Source organism: Jaculus jaculus, chromosome 4 (assembly GCF_020740685.1).
Source record: "Jaculus jaculus isolate mJacJac1 chromosome 4, mJacJac1.mat.Y.cur, whole genome shotgun sequence".
Classification (NCBI taxonomy): Eukaryota; Metazoa; Chordata; class Mammalia; order Rodentia; family Dipodidae; genus Jaculus; species Jaculus jaculus.
Window position 1 is genome coordinate 161,147,420 of NC_059105.1, and position 21,363 is coordinate 161,168,782.

At 39.7% G+C, this 21,363-nt stretch overlaps 1 protein-coding gene across 3 annotated transcripts in view; it reads right to left on the reverse strand.

The window, feature by feature from the left end:
- Positions 1 to 21,363, reverse strand: part of Gtf2e1 (general transcription factor IIE subunit 1) — a 32,021-nt gene that overhangs the window by 7,225 nt on the left and 3,433 nt on the right. For 2 of the 3 annotated variants that reach the window (XM_045147159.1, XM_045147158.1), the window contains exons 2-3: positions 18,741 to 19,216; positions 3,200 to 3,401 (exon numbers count right to left, since the gene is read on the reverse strand). In XM_045147159.1, coding sequence (XP_045003094.1) covers positions 3,200 to 3,401; positions 18,741 to 19,188 — 650 coding nt within the window. In that variant the 5' untranslated portion in view covers positions 19,189 to 19,216. Of the gene's footprint in view, positions 1 to 3,199; positions 3,402 to 18,740; positions 19,217 to 20,517; positions 20,613 to 21,363 lie in introns of those variants that run through there. The other variant, XM_045147160.1, reaches the window with a different exon arrangement.

Here is a 21,363-nt window from a genome sequence, read left to right on the forward strand (position 1 = left end):
CTCATGGCAATCCTCCTGCCTCTGGCTCCCAAGTGCTGGGATTAAAGGCGTGCACTACCATGCCCGGCAAGAACATATTTTGTTATGGTTATTTTTTTTTCCGAGGCAGGCCGGGTCTTACTCTAGCCCACAATGACCTGGATGGAACTCGCTATGTAGTCTCAGGCTGGCCTCAAACTCACAGCAACCTTCCTACTTCTGCCTCCTGAGTGCTGGGACTAAAGGCATGTGCCACAAGCCAAGTGACAAGAATATTTTATACCAAGAGTGGGTTAACTTGCTGAAAGGCTAGAACTGCCCATAATTCCTGTGTTAGGCCTGCTGATAGAACTACGGAGTAGTTCCTAATGTTACAGAGCAGTAAATCAAACCATGTAAAATAAAACATAAAAAAAAAATTTGCCATATTCTCCTCCTTCTGTCTGTGAGTTTGCAGGCCATGCTTTCGACGCTCCTTTGCTTGTACTTGGAGTGGGCTGATTATTGCTTGCTTGGGGCAGGATGAGCTAAACTTTATGCTCCCATAGTATAGAAAGACCAACCAATGCCAGCTGACTTATGACAGTTATGTACTGGCACACTATGTACAGGCATGGAGCTAATCAGATATAAGGTGAGGCCATCTTAGTCAGGGTAACATCTAGCAATAGCTTCTCGTCTGACCATACAAACAACTGCACTTTTGTTATGGCTGGCAGTTCAAGAAACCTTCTTGTGTCTTGCGCCTGTCTCCCTCCCCCACCCTCAGAGCCGAGACTGTTGGGTTCCTCTTTCTTGATCAATTTGTTGCCTCTATTTCCTGACTCATCCCTGGAACCACTTCTTGATGGGAAGGTAACGTGACGCAGAGAGCTGCTGCTGGGTTTCTGGCGTGGCTGTGCCACTGAGACGTGCCTCAGGTAGACTGCAGCAGCGCGGAACATGAGCGGCACGAAGCCAGTGGTGGTCGTGACTGAATGCTTTTGTTGAGAAGTAGCTTGATAGGACACAGAACTATAGGTGTGAAGAGAAATAAGAAAACTGTGTAGAGAGTAATTGGGGAGTATATTGAAGTATAGCTCCACATTAAGTAAACATAGGCTCAAAAAATTATATTCTTATAATCAGTTTCTCTTCTAGGTTAGAGTTACAGTACATAACTTAAGTGGAACATAAAAAAATTAATTCTTGACAAGAGCTCAAATGACAGTAACAAAGTCTTGAGGTTGCCAATGATAATGGATAACAGTGTTTCCCTACCAACTGTGACTCCTTTGTCTTTGCACCTAGGTTTTATTCAGGTGCTGGTGGCTCCGAAGAACTCTGGGATCTAGTTTCCTAGTCCCAGGAGACAAAACTTAACTAGTCTAAGTAGCAATCATGAGATCTCACTTCCTCTGTCAGATACTGGATTGAAAATAAGCACATAACATAATTCTAGCCAGTAAGACGTTGGGGAACAGACAGATGACAAGGTACTTGGGAAAAGCTTTGTTCTGTCATATTTTAAAATAAGACACAAGGAAGGGATGGTCCTCTTCCTGCATTTAGACATTTTCATCTGCAGGTGATACCTGAGACACAGGTGGATCCCTCAGGCTAGTTCCTTTACATCCCTAACAAGGCAACTCAACAGGCTTCATTCCACAGAGTATAAAGATAGAACAAATCTACATCCTGGAGGGTAAAAATGAACTACAAAATTATCCAATTCTAAGCCGGGTGTGGTGGTGCACACCTCTAATCCTAGCACTCGGGAAGCAGAGGTAGGAGGATCGCCGTGAGGTTGAGGCCATGCTTAGAACACAGAGTGAATTCCAGGTCAGCCTGAGCTAGACTGAGACCCTACTTCAAAAAAATCAATCAATCAATAAAAATAAATAAATAAAATTAAAAAAATTATCCAATTTTGAAATGTACTATGTCAGGGCTTCTTAGTGTTCAATCTACTTCTACCTGGATTTTCTATTATCATAGGAAAGACAGCCTGATACATGACACTAGATTAGAAAGTTCACAGTAACTGATATAAAAACAACACTTCTGTAGGACTGGATTATATATTTTTTTAAACCACTGGAAAGAAATTCAATTTGCTCAGGACTTGCTATTCTGTAATATCAGCACCAAAGGGAATATAACACCAAGAGAGACTCCAAAATGAACATGACTGGGACTGCTGGGCTCTAAAGGAGGAAGCTGGAGGTGGGGATGACTTCACCTTGACTGGGAAGAAGGGAAGAAAGAACATTCTTGATACCAATTCTCATTTCTGCATTTCACAAAGGACTGTACATACTTTTCATGGCGTGACAGAACTAAATCTGTCTAGCAGCTCAAACATTCGAGCACACTGATTAAAAACAGGGAGCCATCGTTGGGAGTGTTAACCCACAGGAATATCAGTACTTCACTTTTAGGAAGTTGCACTCAAAACTAAGTGTGGCAAGAAGCATTGAGTTAAAATATTTCAGAATAAAAACTAAATTTATAGCTCAAAGTGTCTATGTTCTTTCTTGTATGCAGATCCCAGCTTTTCATTTCTCTCTCTGTGTGTGTGTGTGTGTGTGTGTGTGTGTGAGAGAGAGAGAGAGAGAGAGAGAGAGGGGAAGAGGGAGGGAGGGTGTGTAGGTCATGAAACTAGGAAAGGTACAATAAAGGGGGGAAAACTGGTTTTAAAGAATAAGGAGTAGAGCAACAGAAATATGTGACCTGAAAATATAAAGGGACAGCTGAAGATCGAAGGACAGAAGCAAGGGTATGGGGCAGGGAAGGGGGAGAGGAGTGGAGAAGGATCAATAAAAACAAAGCATGTAAGAAAAAGTTACAACGAAATCTGTTACTTTGCATGCTAATAAAAGGAAAATGCTGTATTCCTGAAAGAATGATGACTTTCAAAAGTTGACTAGAAAGCAATCAACTATCCCTAGGAAATGTAACTAATCTAAGTGGCTGAGCTGCTGCAGGGCCAAGCAGAAGGAGTGAGTGGTTGAAGTGAACTCTGGCTGTTAAAGAGCCAAAGGACCCAGGTTCAATTCCCCAAGGCCTTACATGAGCCAGATGCACAAGGTGGTACATGCATCTGGAGTTTGTTTGCAGTGGCTGGAGGCCCTGAGGGCACTTCCTTTTTTTTTTCTTTCTCTCTCTCTCTCTCTCTCAAATAAATAGTAATAAAAATTTTAAAAGGAGCACTTGGTAAGGGCACAGGGCCTCTACTCACCTCTGTTTTAGGGCTGGGATTTCTGTGGGTTCTGGCTCAAGTATTTCATAGGCCAAGTTTACATCCTCTGTCTCCCGAAGCAATGCATAAATGGGCTCAATTTGTTCATTAAACCTTGCCAAAAGTGTGCGTGCATCTTTTTTGGGCATTGCTGATTCATCCTCTTCTACCTCTGTGTGGCAAAAGGTGCAACGGAAAGTTCCTAAGAGAAAACAAAGAAGCCTCAGGTCACAGAGGTGAAATCTTCCAGCCAAGCCTGTAGCAAATACTTTATAGCTCGTTCCTTCCCTTAATGTTTTGCTTTTGTTGTTGTTATTGTTTGTGTTTTGCAAGCCAGGGTCTTACTCTAGCACAGGCTGACCTGGAATTCACTGTGTATTCTCAGGGTGGCCTTGAACTCACAGTTATCCTCCTACCTCTACCTTTTGAGTGCTGGGATTAAAAGCAAGTGCCACCATGCCTGGCCCCCTGAATGTTTTATTAAAATTTCAAAATATACAGAAAAGTTGAAAAAGTTGCACAGTGATTCTAGATGTGACTACCATTCAGACTCCACAATCATGTTTTTGTTATATTTACTACAGATCTGTCCATCTTTACCCATCATTTTTTATTCATTTTCAAGTCATATCATCCCTAATAGCTGTTTTAAATCACTATTCTTTTCTCTCTCTTTTTTTTTGGGGGGGGGAGGGGTTCAAGGTAGGATATTGCTTTAGCCCAGGTTGTTCTGGAATTCAGGGTGGTCCTCCTACTTCTGCATGGCAAGTGCTGGGATTAAAGGTGTATGCCACCATACCTGGCTAATCAGATTTCTAATACATTTTTATTTAACTGGCAGCAAAATTATTCACACCTTTCCATTACATTTATATCCTTTTCCAATAGCTTTCTTTCCATATACTCTACATTTAGGTTTATAGCATAGGGAAAACCAACACAATACCTAAACTAAAAGCTTCTAATCACCCTGTAGATTGTCCAAGGGCTATTTCATCATGCTTATTAACCATTTATATCCAAGCAAATGTAACCAATCCATCCTCAAAATTAAAGCATGAGAAACTTATTTTTTGTTTTGATATCCCTTATTCTAGCAGCAATCCCTCAGTGAGATTTTTCATATCTCCTGTCATGGGCTTCATTAAATGGCCCTTGAACTTCTCGGGTTTTGCCTTAGTTATTACCTTCTCATTGTTAAGAAGTCAAATCAGTTTAAGGGAGGAAGGGCTTGTTTCAGCTATCAGTTCCAGGTTACAGTGCATCATGGTGGGAAAGGCATGGCAGCAGGAGCTTGAAGCTCAGCTGGTCACATTCAGCACAGTGAGGAAGCAGGGGTGAATGCTGGTAGACAACCAGCTTAAAAAAAACAAACTATTTGATTTCATTTAAGAGAGAGGCAGGTAGAAAGAAAGAGAATGAGCATGCCAGGGCCTTCAGCTACTGTAAACAAACTCCAGACACATGGGCTACTTTATGCATCTGGTGTGGGTTCTGGGGAATTGAACTGGGCCCTTTGGCTTTGCAGGCAAATGCCTTAACCGCTAAACCCAACCAACTTGTTTTTTACATAGTCCAAGACCCAGGTCCATGAAATGGTGCTGCTCAGTTAAGGTGGGTCTTCTCACCTCATAAGATAATCACTCACATACACACCAAAAGGCTAACCTAATCTACATAACACTTTACAGGTCTCTAAATTCTATCAAGTTAACAATCAATGTAAACCATCACAGTTTTCTCCCTGTCCCTTTCCAAGTTCCCTACCCCATATTCTGCTATAAAGTCCATTTGACAGCTGGATTCCTAACATCCACAGCATAAAATCTCAGTTTCTAAATCTAAATGGCCTCAGTAATTTGCTCAGGATGATACACTTGCCAGGAAGTAGGAAGTAAGTCACTTCAAACTATCATGCTGAAACTCATGCTTATACCTATCACCTAATATACCACCACAAGGACACATGTAGTTTCTTACTTCCAGTGCCAGAGATATGCATCCTTCCTTCCTCACTGAACTTGGAAGATTAAAAGAGAATATAAGTGCTTCAGGCAGGGAACATATTAAACACTCAGCTGTAAAAGGCATCATGTGACTGATACATAATCACTCTTACCTTTGTTTCCTCAGGTGGAAAAGAAGCAAATTAAGGATTTCTGCTTCGGTGCAACAGTACATCCTATTGAGATAGTCCCAGAAAAGTCAGTTTTTTCATTCCCCACCCCCTACTGGCAAATAATAACTAAGGTTTTTGTTTAGACATTCTTCTTCCATCTTCCTGCTGTCCAGATACTAATTTTCTACATTTATCCCAAACAAGTGAAGAACTTTGTTTTTTAAAAGAAGGAATCTTGGGCTGGAGAGATGGCTTAGCAGTTAAGTGCTTGCCTATGAAGCCGAAGGACCCTGGTTTGAGGCTCGATTCTCCAGGACCCACATTAGCCAGATGCACAAGGGGGCACACGCGTCTGGAGTTCGTTTGCAGTGGCTGGTAGCCCTGGAGCGCCCATTCTCTCTCTCTCTTTATCTATCTGCCACTTTCTCTCTGTCACTCTCAAATAAATAAATAAAAATGAACAAAAAATTTTTTTAAAAAAGAAGGAATCTTTATTTTTGTTTTTATTTATTTATTTGAGAGATACAGAAATCGGCAGGTAGAAAGAGAGAATGGGCGCACCAGGGCCTTCAGCCACTGGAAACGAACTTCAGATGCATGCATCACCTTGTGCTTCTGGCTAATGTGGATCCTGGGGAGTCAAACCTGGGTCCTTTGGCTTTGTAGGCAAACACCTTAACCGCTAAGCCGCTTCTCCAGGCTAAAAGAAGGAATCTTATTCCTCATGGAAAAGTGCCCAAAAGCAAATGGGTTAAGTAGAAGAACAGAAAGTAAAGACAAAGGGCATACTCTAGGACTCTCTCGCTTCACTTCAGAAAACTGCCAACCAGCTTTCTCTGTCTCCTCCAAGCACACTGCTGCAGAGGCTCGGCACTGCTCGCTGTTTCTCTACCCAGAAAACTTTCCTGCCAAACAGCCAAACAGCTCTCACCCCAGCACACTCTAGTTCTTTACCAGAGTCACCTGGAAGGCCTTCCCTAGGAAACATCATCAAACATTTCTGAGCTGTTCAAGTAACTCCAACAGTCCTATCCTTTCTCTTTCCTGGTCACTGTCACTATCCAATATATGTTTGTATTAGTCTCAATTATTAGTTTGCTTATGTTTTAAAAATTTTTTTGAGAGAAAGAGGCAGAAAGAGAGAGAGAAGGGGCATGCCAGGACCTCCAGCCACCGCAAATGAACTCCAGACGCATGTGCCATATTGTGCATCTCTCTCTCTCTCTAAAAAAATTAACCTGATTTTTAATTTTCTTTTTTTGGGGGGGGGAGAGAGAGAGAGAGAGAGAACTGGCGTGCCAAGGACTCAGCCACTGAACTTGAACTCCAGATGCTTGTGCCACCTACTGGGCATGTGCGACTTTGCACTTGCCTCACCGTTGTGCATCTGGCTAACATGGGATCTGGAGAGTTGAACATGGGTCCCTCAGGCTTCACAGGCAAGTGTCTTAACAGGTAAATTATCTCTCTAGCCCATGAACCGGATTTTTAGCCTCATCCAGTTTTAATAAAAGTTATTTAAAGAAGGAGCCATTTTGCAATTCTAAAAACAGTTGTTTTTTATGTTACTGTCAAGAACTGTGAAGGGTCTGAGATTTTAATTAACTTCCTCACAAACTAACATGTTATCCCACCACAATTTTGTTGATGCTGGAAGACACAGAAGCTTTAAAGACAGATATTGTTTCTCTTCAGAATGAAGAGCAAATTTGCTTACTGTCAATCTAATAAAGACAGCATCCCCCTTCTCAACATGTTTATTTAATGTCTAATGTACTAAAAATAGCATTACCTTCCAGAATGAAGGATGGCATGCTAATGCTCATTACTAAACATGTGGGTTCCTTTGAAGTTAGGGTTTTTACTTTCTTCCCCTCCCCCCACACCTTTTTTTGAAGCAGGGTCTCTCATATAGGCCAGGCTGGCCTTAGACTCTTGATTCTCCTGCCTCTACCTTCTAAGTGATGGAATGATGGGTATGCACCAATAAGCCTGGCTTTAGGCTTTCTTTCCTGTAACATACCCAATGTTATTCAGCCTCTTTTGTGTTGCTAGCTAAAATGAAAATTGGGGTTTGGGACCTGGTTTAAATACTGGGACTGGCTAATAATATTTCCATGAATAACAATAATAATGAGTCCCAGTGCTGTAAGAAGGTCAAGTAAAAACTGTATATGCAGCTAGTAGATTAAAGAAAAAGAAATCTATGGCTACAGAGATGACTCAGCTAGTTGAAGATACGTGCCTGCAAAGCCTGATGACCTGGGTTTGATTCCCCGTTACCCACATAAAGCCAAATGTACTAAGTGTCACACGAATCTGGTGTTCAATTATAGTGGCAAGAGGTCCTGGCATGCCCATACTCTGTCTCTCTCTCAAATGAAAACAGGAAAGAATTAAAAAAAATAAAAAGAAAAAAGAAAAGAAAAAGAAATCCAACCCTAAGAGGAACCCAAACCTTTTACAATGGGTATAAGCACATCTATCTTCTGCTCTGGAGGATGATATTATCTTTCGCTAAATACTAGATGTAAAATAAACACGCTCTGGAAGGAGAAACCATTTTTATTATACTAAGTAAGCAAACCATTTTGTTTTACAGAGAAACAGTTATCTCTGTCTCCCAAGTCTGTTTGCTATATAAATACTCTTTAAAAATTCCCCACTCCCAAATGGCAGGCAGTCAGTACCTTCTGCTTACAAGACAGATATAACACATGACCTAGGGAAAACTATCTCCAACAACTGCATCTGGCAAACATTTGCAGAGAAAAAGCTAGCTAGACATCTTTGAGTCCTATGTTTATCACAAAAACATAGGTTGTAAATGAGAAGCAGTCTGTCTAGTCCAAATGTAGAAATCTGACATTTTATGAAAAATGACTTTAACATGCCACCATGATTTTTACAAGCTTCTCTAAGCATTGTAAAAATGCAAAAATCAGAAGAGACAGGTGACTACGAGAGATGGACGTGGAAAGTCGATGCATGTACTAAGCAGAGTGGTGCTGGGATCACCACAGACACAGAACCTGACATCAAGAAAGTTCAGCAGAGAAGCAAAGTGCCCAGAAAGCAACAGGATCAGAGGCCACTGCACAAATAACCAGTCTGAGACTACAGAGTTAGTTCCAGGTCAGCCTCAGCTAGAGCAAGACCCTACCTCAAACAAAACAAAACAAAACAAAAACGTACATAAATGTTTCAGAGTCCAAAAAGATATGTGCTTTCTAATAGAGGGTAAAAGGGAAGGCTTATGGAAAAGGCATGTTTTTTTTTTGAAGTAGGAATTAGAAGATAAAAGATCATTACAGAGATAAACAAAAGAGGGGGGAAAGAGCAGAACATTCCAAATGATTATAACAAATATAGGTGGCTGGAAACTGATGCTAAATTGGAATTCAGTTTGGCAAGAGGACAGTTATCAAAGTGAATGTTAAAACATAGAACTCAAAACAAACAGGCATTCCTAAGTGTGCCTTGAATGCTGAGCTTCATTTTGACTTTACTTCGTTAATAAAAGGAAATCTACTGAAGTCTTCAGAAAGCCATGAAGTCATCAAAACTAGTATTTATTGATCTGCTTTAGTATCATTAATACTCAGGCCCTAACACTGATTCAAAAGGTCTGGAGTGGGTCCAGGAATGTGAATCTTAGGTTACACAAAGAAGTCTCATGTCCTTAGTGGATAATTGCTATTAGGTAATCAGTAATAAATATCCCAACTCTTCTGGTGACTAAGTAGGTACAGGATGACAATTTAAGAATGAACGAAGAAATTGGATTGAAACTCAGTGTTCTAATCTATTCCATATCTAAGACTGTAGCAAAAACCAGAAACAGTGAATTCAAGCTACAGTAAGGAGAACATGTAAGCTTCAGATCTAACAATGTCAGAGCAGAGAGAAAATGGAGGCTACAAAGATTCTGCAGGCAAAGCTTGGCAAATGATGGGACTGGGAGACAGAAGGCATTCTAGGAGAGCTTTTCATCGCCTATTCTTACAGACTGTAAAGGAAAACTACCTTACAAATATTCTCATGAGTTCATGGGACGAGTCATGAAAGAGTACTGTCCATATCTAACATATAAGAGAATGAAGACAAAAATGTAAAATTTAGCAGGTTACAAAAACCACTAAACCTGATAAAAATACATTTTATCATTTTACTAAATTCATTGTACTATCCTGAATTACAGAATCTTTCCCCAACTAATTATCCTTGTCATTAGCCTATATATATACATAAATGCTTTTATAAAGTATCTCTACTTATTTATTTGAGAGAATGGGTGCACCAGAGCCTTTAGCTCAAATGAACTCTAGATGTATGTGCCACCTTGTGCATCTGGCTTACGTGGGTACTAGGGAACCGAACCTGGGTCCTTAAGCTTCGCAGGCAAGTACCTTAACCACTAAGCCATCTCTCTAGCCCTTTCTCTCTTTTTAGGAAAAAGAGAAAAAAAATTGTAGCAGAGATTTACTTAATGAACTTAAGAACCTGTCACATGGTTGGCATTTGCTTAGCTGGGTGTTAATCGGTCAGGTGTGCTAGAGGATGAAAAGATATCGAGTTTCAAGTAAGCTATCAAAGTATAAAGAGAGTGGCATTTTACAAATAGGTATTTCAAAACTATTTTAGGCTCATCTATTTAGTAACATGGGAATGTCCTAATTCTGACTCAGGACTTTCTAATGAAGCTAAGTTACCACTTCAAAGGAGAAGAAAGAAATGGATATCTAATTTTGGGAAAGAGTTCCATACCATTTTAATTTTAACTTTCCACATAAGAAAATAAAACTGGGGCTGCAGAGATGGCGCAGTGGTTAAAGGTCACATGCAAAAGTAGCTGTGACAGGAGCCACTGGAGCACTCATATATAGTCTCTCTCAAACAAACAAAAATGTTAAAGAACAAACAAACTGAAATCATAATGAAGAAGGTGGGAGATAGGGACTTGGAACAAAGAAAAAGCAACAAAAGAAACAACAGATAAGGCAAATAAAATTAAGCAAACAGAAGAATTTATTTGACAAGAAAGTGCTTTGAAAATTTATAATCAAGAGAAAGGACAGACATACAAAATGACATTATGGGCAGAAGATATTATGAGTAAAATCTTCAAACAATTAATTATTTATGACTGTATTTTTCCCTTTTCCTCAAGTAGATATGACGAATAGGCTGTCTGCTCTTGCCCACAATTCACTGTTAGAGATTGGTCAAAGATATTATTCAGTCATTTTTTTTCACAAAGTAAATTTTTTTAATTATTTAAAAAAAGATAAAATAATAGTAATAATGAAGAAAGCCCAAGTACTCTGAAACAGTGCAGTGCCGCAGCGGGGGTCAGGTTGCAGCCTGTGTCCTCAAGGCTAGCCAAGGAAAAGGAAGATCAAATGACTGCTGCACAGAACCCCAACCCACAAACAGTGGGCTGGATGTCGCACAGGATGCTAAGCCTGACGTTTTCCTACATCTCTCCAGTCGCTTTCTGAGCCATTTTCTTGAAGCCCACATTCTAGAGGGGAGCAGTCTAGGCAGTAAAATAAATAAATAAATAATCAGGAGCTGATAAATATTCTAGAACAACAACAAACAAAACTAGGGAAAAAAAGATTACAGGAAAGGGTACTGTGTCATTACATAGGAAATTCAGAGGGTCTTCACAGAAGTAAAAAGGGGAGTAAACTGGAAGCAAGAGGAAAGAGTACGCAAAAGGCAAGGGACAGCATGCTTGATGCTCAAAAACACACACACAAGATGGCTGCTGAGAATATGGGAGAGCGGTAAAAATTTAAGTCTTCCAAATATGAAGAAGGGGTACAATAAGAGATTGTACAAATTTTGCTAAGAACTAACTTTTCTGAGTGAGAGAAGAGGGGGAAGTTTTGGGAGAGTTCTCAAAGGACAAAAGGCATGACCTGATGTAGTCTTCAGAAGGATCCCTGGCTACTACCTACACGTTTGAAAATATTATCAAGTCCTTTCTTATAATTTTAACTCAAACTTCATGGGGGTGGGGGTGGGCTTCATTAACATATTAAGTCAAGCCAGGCGTAGTGGTGCACACTTTTAGTCCCAGCACTTGGGAGGCAGAGGTAGGAGGGTCGCCATGAGTTCGAGGCCACCCTGAGAATACATAGTGAATTCCAGGTCACCTTGGGCTAGAGTGAGGCCCTACCTTGAAAAAAATAAAAAAAAAATTAAGTCAAATGATGAAATCTCAAAGTCAGTCTTTAATTTTCAAAGTTTATTTTCATAAAGCAAATGTCTCCCATTTAGTTGGATAAGGACAAGTAGATGGAGAAAGAATTGCTATTATCTAATAGCATTACAAGTGACAGCAATATAGTTAGATTTTACAGCTATAATAAAAATAAACTTGAGGGCTAGAAAGATGGCTTAGCAGTTAAGGCATCGGCCTACAAAGCCTAATAACCCAGATTTAATTCCCCAGTACCCACATAAAGCCAGATGCACAAGGTGGTGCATGAGCATGGAGTTTGTTTGCTGTGGATGGAGGCATGGTGTACCAATTCTCTGTCTGTCTCTCTTTTCTCTCTCTCTGCTTGCAAGCAAATTAAAATACTTAAAAAAATTTTGAAAAACCCACTTCCTAATGGTTCACTGTATAGTACCTACCAGTGTAAAACTAAGAATATGGATATAAAGGGTCAAAACCAGAATAGATAATATTTTTTTTAACTGAAACTATCTCAAATATATTAATGCTATATACAAAACAATCCCCAAACACAATTTATCAATGAAGATGGCTTCTGGCTTCCCTCAAATGCACACTTACCTAGATTTGGTCAAACCATTCCTAGATTCTGGAATTCATTATGAAGGATAAAAAATGCATGATGCTGGTAACTCAATCGGCAAAGTGCTTGCTGTACAAGCATGCCAACCTGAATTTGGATACACAGCACCAATGTCAAGCCAGACACAGTAGCAAGCATCTGTAAAGCTAGCCCTATTAAATACCTCTAATACACATTAAAGGTTCTTTAATTAGATTGGTTACAAAATAATATATGATGCCTAGTGGAGGGGCAAAAGTGATAAGTTGAAATATGGTGTTTGGATGAGTACTAAAGTTTGTAATAAATTTTCTCAGGCTTAAGGCAATAGGTCTATAGTTTTCATATGAACATTTGAAGACAATGATCAATTGAACATCATATGGCAGGATCAAAACTAAAAAGCAACTCTTTATATATGTTAGCTTTCTTATGTCAACATCCAACTATAAAAACAAAAAGCCGGGTATGGTGGCACACACCTTTAACCTAGCACTTGGGAGGCAGAGGTAGGAGAATTGTTGTGAGTTCGAGGCCACACTGAGACTACATAGTGAATTCCAGGTCAACCTGAGCTAGGGTGAGACCATACCTCAAAAATAAAAACAGCCAGGCGTGGTGGCACATGCTTTTAATCCCAGCACTACGGAGTCAGAGGAAGGAGTTCACCATGAGTTTGAGGCCACCCTGAGACTACATAGTTAATTCCAGGTCAGCCTGGGCCACAGTGAGACACTACATTGATAAAACAATACATATATATATATATATATATATATTCTAAAGATCAAAAGCAGCAGAATTTTTAAAAAAATCCATCTTTAGAACTTAGGTTTGGGAGATTGAGAAGGACAGGTGAGGGAAGACACCTGCTCCTTATTCCATAATTTGTCTTTATCCTTTCAACTTCTAAAAATCACCCCTCACATTCTCCTTCTCATCCATCCAGATCTACACCTGGTAAGCTGCTTTTTAGCATAATTTTCTGGTTAGCTCATCCTGGGCAAGCTTCCAAAGAAGACTGAGGAATAAGCACTTAAGCAAGCAACCCTAGATTTCTTCTGTGTTTGTAGCATTTCAGGAACTGACAACACTGCTTACAAGTCATCTGCTCTGGAGTATGAAGAGATGAAGACAGGAAAGGGGAGCTTGTGTCATGAAGGCAAACATTAACAAGCCTGGGAGGCTCATAAATACAGGCTTCTAATAGTTTAGATAGCAAGTTGGTTTGAATATTCTCAGTAACTTGGAACTCAGTAACAGGGAAGCTCTACTGCTAGTACTGGCTTCTTATTTTGTGACATTGGGGACCGAACCCAGGGTCTCCTGCATGCTAGGCAAGCACTTTGCCATTAACCTATATCCCTGTCAGCCCCCTCCTTTTTTTTATTTTTTTTATTTTTTTGAGATAAACTCACTCTTTAACCCAGGCTGGCACTGAATGTGGAATGGCTGGCACGTGTCTGAGCCACCATGCCTACATATTGTTGTCTATTTTTAGAAGCTACTTATTAGAGACTTACTTTAGCTAGTAAAGACTTCTTTATGCCAATCCTAAACCTCCTGCCTCTACGTCTTTTTGGGGGAAATAAAGTAAGCTTACTCTCCATAAAAGCTATCATATTTTTCCCTAGTATTCAATGTAAACTATCCTAGCAATCTATATGCACCTAAATTTATGTGATGATACTACTTTTTAAGGTTTTCCAAATCTAGTAATGCAACATACATATGTACCAAGCATACTTCATTTGATAAGTTGAAACAGATTACCTCTAAAATCTCATGTTAAGACTCTAATACATAGTTATACGGTTCCTGTTTTGAAAGTTCAAATATGGCTAGAGATGGCTTAGCAGTAAGTTTAGTAATAGGGGCTTCCAAAATATGTCTAATTCCAACCCATGACAATTTTATATCACCTAGAATAAAACTACACTGCCATATATACACTACACATTTTTGGCAGTATTGCTTCTACTGAGAATCCTTAAGCAAAAATTTAAGAAAAAAAGTGCAAAACAGACAAACAGAATTAAAGCATCCTATCTACAGCAGCAAAAGATAAAACTAAGGACTCAAAGTGGTGGAAAGAAAGGCATGGAAACCCAGACCAATAAAAACAATCTGAATGCTAAAAGGAATATAAAGGAGTTGGTACATTAAGAAGCCAAGAGATCACCAATTATTCTAGGCTATGATTACAAATATAGGTAATATATAAAAATGCTGGTGGTTTTGTGGGCAATTTCTTTTTTCTTCTTCAAATTTTCTGACATTATTGTTGCATATTTTAAAAGCAAAAGCAGAAAAGACAAATCTATTTTAGAAGCTATTTTGTCTGATTCAGCTTCTGAAACCCAAGACTAGTGGGCAAAGGCAAAGCTATTGTAAGCTCTAATGAAATAAAGAAAGGATCTATACATACCAAGCACCAAACATTTAGAGTTGAAGCTAGGACCAACAAAGGCAAAGTCAGACTGGCAAATATGGAGAAAAATCTATACTCATTTAGGAAATGGAGATATGGCGTAGTGAAAAACTACAAACTGAAATAGAAGGATCAGTGGCCTATACGTGACTAACAGCAAAACAACCCTTGCTGGGCTCAGCCTTGAGTCCAGAATTTCACGTGCTCCTCCAGAACGCATCTACAAGTCATTACCCTTTGACCATTGGCAGAGTCATCCATGCACCTGAGTTAACAACGTTTTATCAGAAGAAGAATAAAGTGTAGAAATTCCAAATCAAGTACTGTATGTCCCTTAATGGCTAAGATAAACTGTGGCTCAACCTTGAACTCTTGAAAAAGGAATGGAGACCGAGCTCTATCAGTTTCCACTAGTTAGCCAGACTTGGTAGTACAGGCCTATAACCTCAGCACTTGCGAGGTGGAGGCAGGAGGATACGGAGTTCAAGATCATGCTCAGCTACAAAGCAAGTTCAAGATGAACTTGGGCTATGTGAATTATGTCTCCAAAACAGATCAGAACCAACCAACCAAACAAGCAAACAAAAGAAGCCCATCAGGTGGCCAGAAATATGGTCACAAGTATCACTAATCTCCAACAGCAACCAGGAAATGTGACAGGTTTGCACATGAATGAGGTTAAAATAAAATTACTATCTACCAATTTAAACTATTAGCAGGTTCTTCATAATGGGTACAAGGAATGAAAACTGAGTAAAACAAGAAGGAAGCAGAGAGAACAATACAAGGATCTTTCAAGAGAACACACAGGTAAAGGGAGGGCATCAAGGTATTAGTACTTTAAGAGAAAGAAAATCATCCTAAAACCTCAGAACTGACAGTAAGACACAAGCATGCCATCAACCAATCCAAAAAAAAAAAAAAAAAAGTCCAGTGAAAGCCAAATTATTGTCAAGAGGCAAGTACATCCTCAGAACAAGGGCCCTTAATAAGTACAAATTTTCAATTATACTAACTCAGGCTTCCCTGTGGGAAAAGAAAGAACCCTCTGAGTTAGCATCAAGTTTAAGTGACTTTTTCTTGCCCCCCTCACCTTTTTCACCTTCAGAACTATAGACCTTTCGCTTTACTTTTCTGTTATTTTTTTTTAACTTGTCATGCACTGGAGGATGTCCTTGAACTTTTCATGCTCCTGTCTCCACCTTCCAGGTGTTTGGTTTACAGGTGTGTGCCACCATGCCCAGTTTTATGCAGGGCTGAGGACTGAATCCAAGGTACTCTTATAAACTGAGCTGAATCCCCATCCCTGTTTTAGCTCTCTTTAGAAAATGTTTTCATGCCCTTTATCCTACATCACCTCACTGAGTCCAATAACTCTGGTTATACTTGTATATCAGGCCAGCCTTTCCAAAAACCATTAATTATAACTAGTTCCATTTATATTAACCGTGAATGAAATTAAAGGAGCTGCATGGATCTTTTTATACAGGTAGTGGAATCACTTTTTAGAAAGTTTTGTAAAATTAAGATTCAAATCATGAATAAACATAGTAGAATTCTATTATTACAGCTTATCATCTCCAGAGGGATGGGATAACACCTGCCCCTATAGTCAGACTGATGAGGATAGAACCACCACATCGTCAGCATCTACAGAGAAAGAACCATAAAACCAAAACGCTGGGCTCCTTTAAGCTGCCTGTTCAAATGGCAAACATCAAAAGACCTTTGTAGTCTGGTCTGAAAGAACTCCAGATATATTCTACAACTTCCTCTGGTATACTCAAGCAATGCTTACACCTATGATGGACAAGGTTTTCTTACAGTTAAGAGCTCACAGTGGGGCATGCCTGTAACCAGGACTTAGAAGGCTGAGGCAGGAGGATTACCAAAAGTTCAAGGCCATTCTCTATCTTTTTTTCTCTTTCTCTCTACCTGCCTATTTCTCTCTCTCTCTCTCTCAAATAAATAAATAAAAATAAAAGTATTTTTAAAGGGCTGGAGAGATGGCCAAGCGGTTAAGGTGCTTGCCTGCAATGCCAAAGGATCCAGGCTCAATTCCCCAGATGCACAAGGTGGTATGCATCTGGAGTTTGTTTGCAATGGCTGGAGGCCCTGGCATGCCCATTCTCTCTCTCTCTGTTTCTCTCCCTCAAATAAATAAATAAAAATAAAATATTTTTTTAAAAAGTTCAAGGCCAACCTGGGCCACATAGTGAGTTCCTGGTCAGCCTCAGCTACAGTGTGAGACAGAAAAATACTAATGATAAATATGTAAATCAGATCTCTCCTAGCTGAGCATAATGTCACATCCCTAACATCTCAGCACCTCAGAGGCTGAGACAGGGGGATTACCATAAGTTCAAGGCCAACCTGAGTTATACAGACAGACCCTGTCTCAAAACAAAATACAAGTAGTAAAAACAGGGGCTAGGGAGATAACTCGGTGGGTAAAGTATTTACCATGCAAGCATGAGTACCCAAGTTTAGGCCCTCAGCACTCATGTAAAATGCTCATGCACTTTACTGTTGGCCTTGATCTTCAGCAAATATTTGAGCACCTACTTATGCTAGTAACTGCCAGATAGTTGTAATAAACACATTGTGTTCAAATGCTTTGTTAGTGCAAGTACAGAGTGCTGTTAGGAATACATGTCACAACATAATAAGTCAAATGAATATGCCTGTGATTCCAGCCCAGTACTGGAGAGGCAAAGCCAGGAAGGTTCCCACGGCTTGCTACCTAGCTTGTTTAGTTGAATTGGCAAGGTCTGGGCTCAATAGGAGACCGTCTCAACAAACATAAGGTAAAGAATACAGGAGGAAACGGACTGGAGAGATGGCTTGGTGGTTAAGGCACTTGGCTGTGAAGCCTAAGGACCCAAGTTTGATTTCCCAGTACCCACATAAAGCCAGATGCACAAGGTGGTATATGCACCTGGAGTTTGTGTGCAGTGGCTGGAGGCCCTGGTATGCCCATCCCACCCCCAAAAATTAATAAAACATTTAAAAAAAAATACGGGAAGATACATGATAGCAGCCTCTGGCCCACACACTCACATGCACACATATTCACACATACATACAACCACATGCATGCAAAAACACATGTACATGCACACATATACCCACAAAATAATAATAATAATAATTGTTAAAATCTCTCCTAGATAAAAATAAGTCCCTTTCAAAATAAATAGGTTTAGGCAAATATTTTTTAAAAGAATTCTTTAACTATATTTCAATAAAAATAACTGTGTCACAATAAATAGGAAAAACAACTGATATTCTTAAATTCCACCATTACAAAAGGATAATCCAATTCAATAGAGCCTTTCTAAAAACTTTAGGAAATAAGACAAAATTGATCACCAATATTTAGCAAAACTAGTCTCTTTAATACTTTAAAGATAATAAGAGCAAAATAACCTCCACTTTAAATTCTCCTGCTACTGCCATATTGGATTCTTTTAGAAAATACATGTTTTATAAAATGTGTTAATGTAACGCCCTTACAACGGAAGTATTTGATTAAATGAGGCAAATTATTCACTGACAGTTCTCTCCCATTAACTGATCTAAATTCTGACCCACTTGTTCAATGAGAAAGAATTGCTCTCTTACTGAATCCGAGTAACTAATCTTTTAGTTCTCAGCTTTACTTCTTCTATGGATCTTCTCCAAACCCAGATTATGTGCTCTAGTTACGTATTCCTAACAGCACTCTGTACTTGCACTAACAAAGTGTTTGAACACAATGTGTTTATTACAACTACCTGGCAGTTACTAGCATAAGTAAGCGCTCAAATAGTTGCTGAAGACCGTGGTTCAAAGTAAAGCACTGAATAGCCTCAAAGTTGGAGAGAAGTTAATCCTTCACACCAGACTGCAGCAGGAAGGAGGCTCAGGATGGGGTGCTCTAGGACAGCCAGGAGTGGGGACACCCCGTGCATGAGTATACTCCCTTGGGAGAAAGAAAAGCATTGCAAAACCTTCTCCACATAGTATGTCAGTGCCAAGACAGGAAGGCTAGCTTCACGATGATCTACACTGATCCATTTACTTTTGTAAGACATATGACTGACTTACAATTTAGATGAATCAAATTAAAAAACAACAACAACAAAAAACTGGATATACATCTCATTTTACATGCTTCATAAACTGAGTGAGTCTCACCTGTCATGGGATCAAAGAGCTGATTAGCTTCTAAGTCTGTGAAAGTATTACTACAGACAGGACATTTGAAGGAAGCCCGGTTGGTGGAATTTCTTTCATCTGTTTCAATCCTCCTCCTCATGTGGTCCAATTTATATTTGACCACGTTAACAAGAGAGCGGTAACTGATAAAGTAGTAGTTGTGGCGAGTGGTTTTCCCATCCGCGGCAGTCTCTACTCTCATTCTACATTTGATGAACTTGTCTCCCTTTAAATTATTCAAAACTGATCGAAGTTGCTTCCGATCAAACTTGAGCAGCTCCAGCATGTCTTCCTCTTTCACACAGGGGTTCCGGATCAAAATGTCCAAGGCCAACACGTGTTCAATGCCGTAAAACCCCCGGATCACATACTTGGCTAACCTCTTCAACGCTGCTGGAACCTCAGTAAGGACATCTGGGTCTGTCATCTTTAGCAGCAAACTTCAACTTTAAACACTGAATTCAGAGAAAAAAAAGAAGGATTAGTAAGCGTGAGGGCGTGTTAAGTCTAGAACAATCAACCTCTAATAGCTAATTAGCTATCAGTATACTTGGAGTGCCACCAGGACACATAAATACTGTTTTAAAAGATTTCTAGGGATGGAGAGATGGGTTAGTGGTTAAGGTCCTTGCCTGCAAAGCCTAAGAACTCATGTTCAAATCTCCAGGTCCCACATAAGCACAATGCACAGTGACACAAGCATGCTGTGTCGCACGTGCACACAAGAGGTATATGTATCTGGAGTTCATTTGTGGCAGCTGAAGGCCCCAGTGTGCCCATTCTCTCTCTCTCTCAAATAAACTAAAAGGTGTGGTGGCACACGCCTTTAATCCCAGTACTTAGGAAGCAGAGATAGGAGAACTGCAGTGAGTTCCAGGCCACCCTGAGACTGTATAGTGAATTCCAGGGCAGCCTGAGCTAGAGTGAGCTACCTCAGAAAAACCATAAATAAATAAATAAAGTTTTCTAGCACCTAGGCATTCAACAGAGAAAACCAGGATGTACCTCTAGCTTAAACAAAAGACTACACCTAAAAAGTCTTATATAATCTTTAAGTGGTTATTTTCATGATCAACACTGTGCTCAATTCCAAAAAGTTACCTATTATTTCTAACAAATTACAAAAGGCCCACTTTATTTCAAAGAAATTAAAAAAAAAAAAAAGCTATAGGAGGCGCTCAGCGATTCTTGATAATATAGTTCTCTGGGAATGGCTGGAAACCCACTGAGAAACCTAGTAGTTAGCATAAACTCCAGGTGTCTACCTATATTTCTGTATTGTGTGTGTGTGTGTGTATTACAGATCTATCCTCAGGCCTCACACAATGTAAACAAGTGTTCTACAACTGAGCTGCATCACCAGCCCTCATTTCTTTTCAATGTTTTTGCCAAGATTCTAAGATGCTTAATTACAAAGCCAGGCTTTCACAATAAAACTACAATCAATCTATAAATACATAAGCAATCACTAGTTGGGGAATTTGAGAAAAATTATTAACTACTGTTATAAATCTGAAAGAAATTAGCACTTAGATTGACTGCTTTTCCAAACTTGAAGTGATAAATCTGATTAAGTAAACGGCTTCTAGTATCTGAAATGAAAGGGAGGGCAGACACCGATGATGCACATGCAAGATGTCCTTCCATACTGATCCCTTGAAAGGCAAAGCAGACACTATGGGGCTGTAACCTCCATGCACAGACCAGAGAGCTGTCCTCTCAAAGCACCAAACTTACACGTGCCTGTCAGACTTACACGTACTGGGCTTTGGAATTCAGTCAGACAGGCTATGGTTTGGTAGCTGTGTGAGCCTGACCAAATCTTTATAAATTCAAGCCATGCTTTCATCTCTGAAAAGGAATGGAGAGGCTGTGATTAATGAGAATCTAAGTCAGGTGCTTAGCAGGTCTTACTAACAAGGACAGTTTCCATATTAATTTAATACATTCCAAGTTAAAATTGACCAGACTATCCACATAGAGCATACCCAGCTCCCTGACAAAATACAGGAAATTTTTCCTTTACATGTATGTGCATGCATGGTATGTGTATGCATGCAAACATGTGCAGGTATACATATGTGTTGGTGCATGTAGATGTATGTGCACTTGCAGTGGCTAGAGGTTGAATATGAGTATCTTCCTTGATGACTCCCCACACTATAATTTTTTAAATATTTTAATTTATTTTCAATTTCAAGGGCAAGAGAGAGAATGGGCTCCCCTGAGCCTTTTGGGGCTGCAAATGAACTCTAGGTACTGAAGAACTGAACCCAGGCTGACAGGCTTTGTAAGCAAGCAGCTTTAATTGCTGAGCCATCTTCCCAGCACCCCCATATTATAATTTATTGAGGCAGGGTCTCTTGCTTGAATCCAGAGCTTACAGATTCAGTTAGTCTAGCTAGTTAGCTTGCCCCAAGAATCTCATTCTGCCTCTCGAGCACTAGAATTCTAAGGGCCTGGTACTTATGTGGATCTGGAAATCTGAACGTAGGTCCTTGTGAACAATGAACACTTTATCAACTGCGCCATCTGCCCAGCCCCGCAAAGAGAGAAAATTATTTCAATGAGCAACCATATTGTTATTTTTCATTTGCTTTTT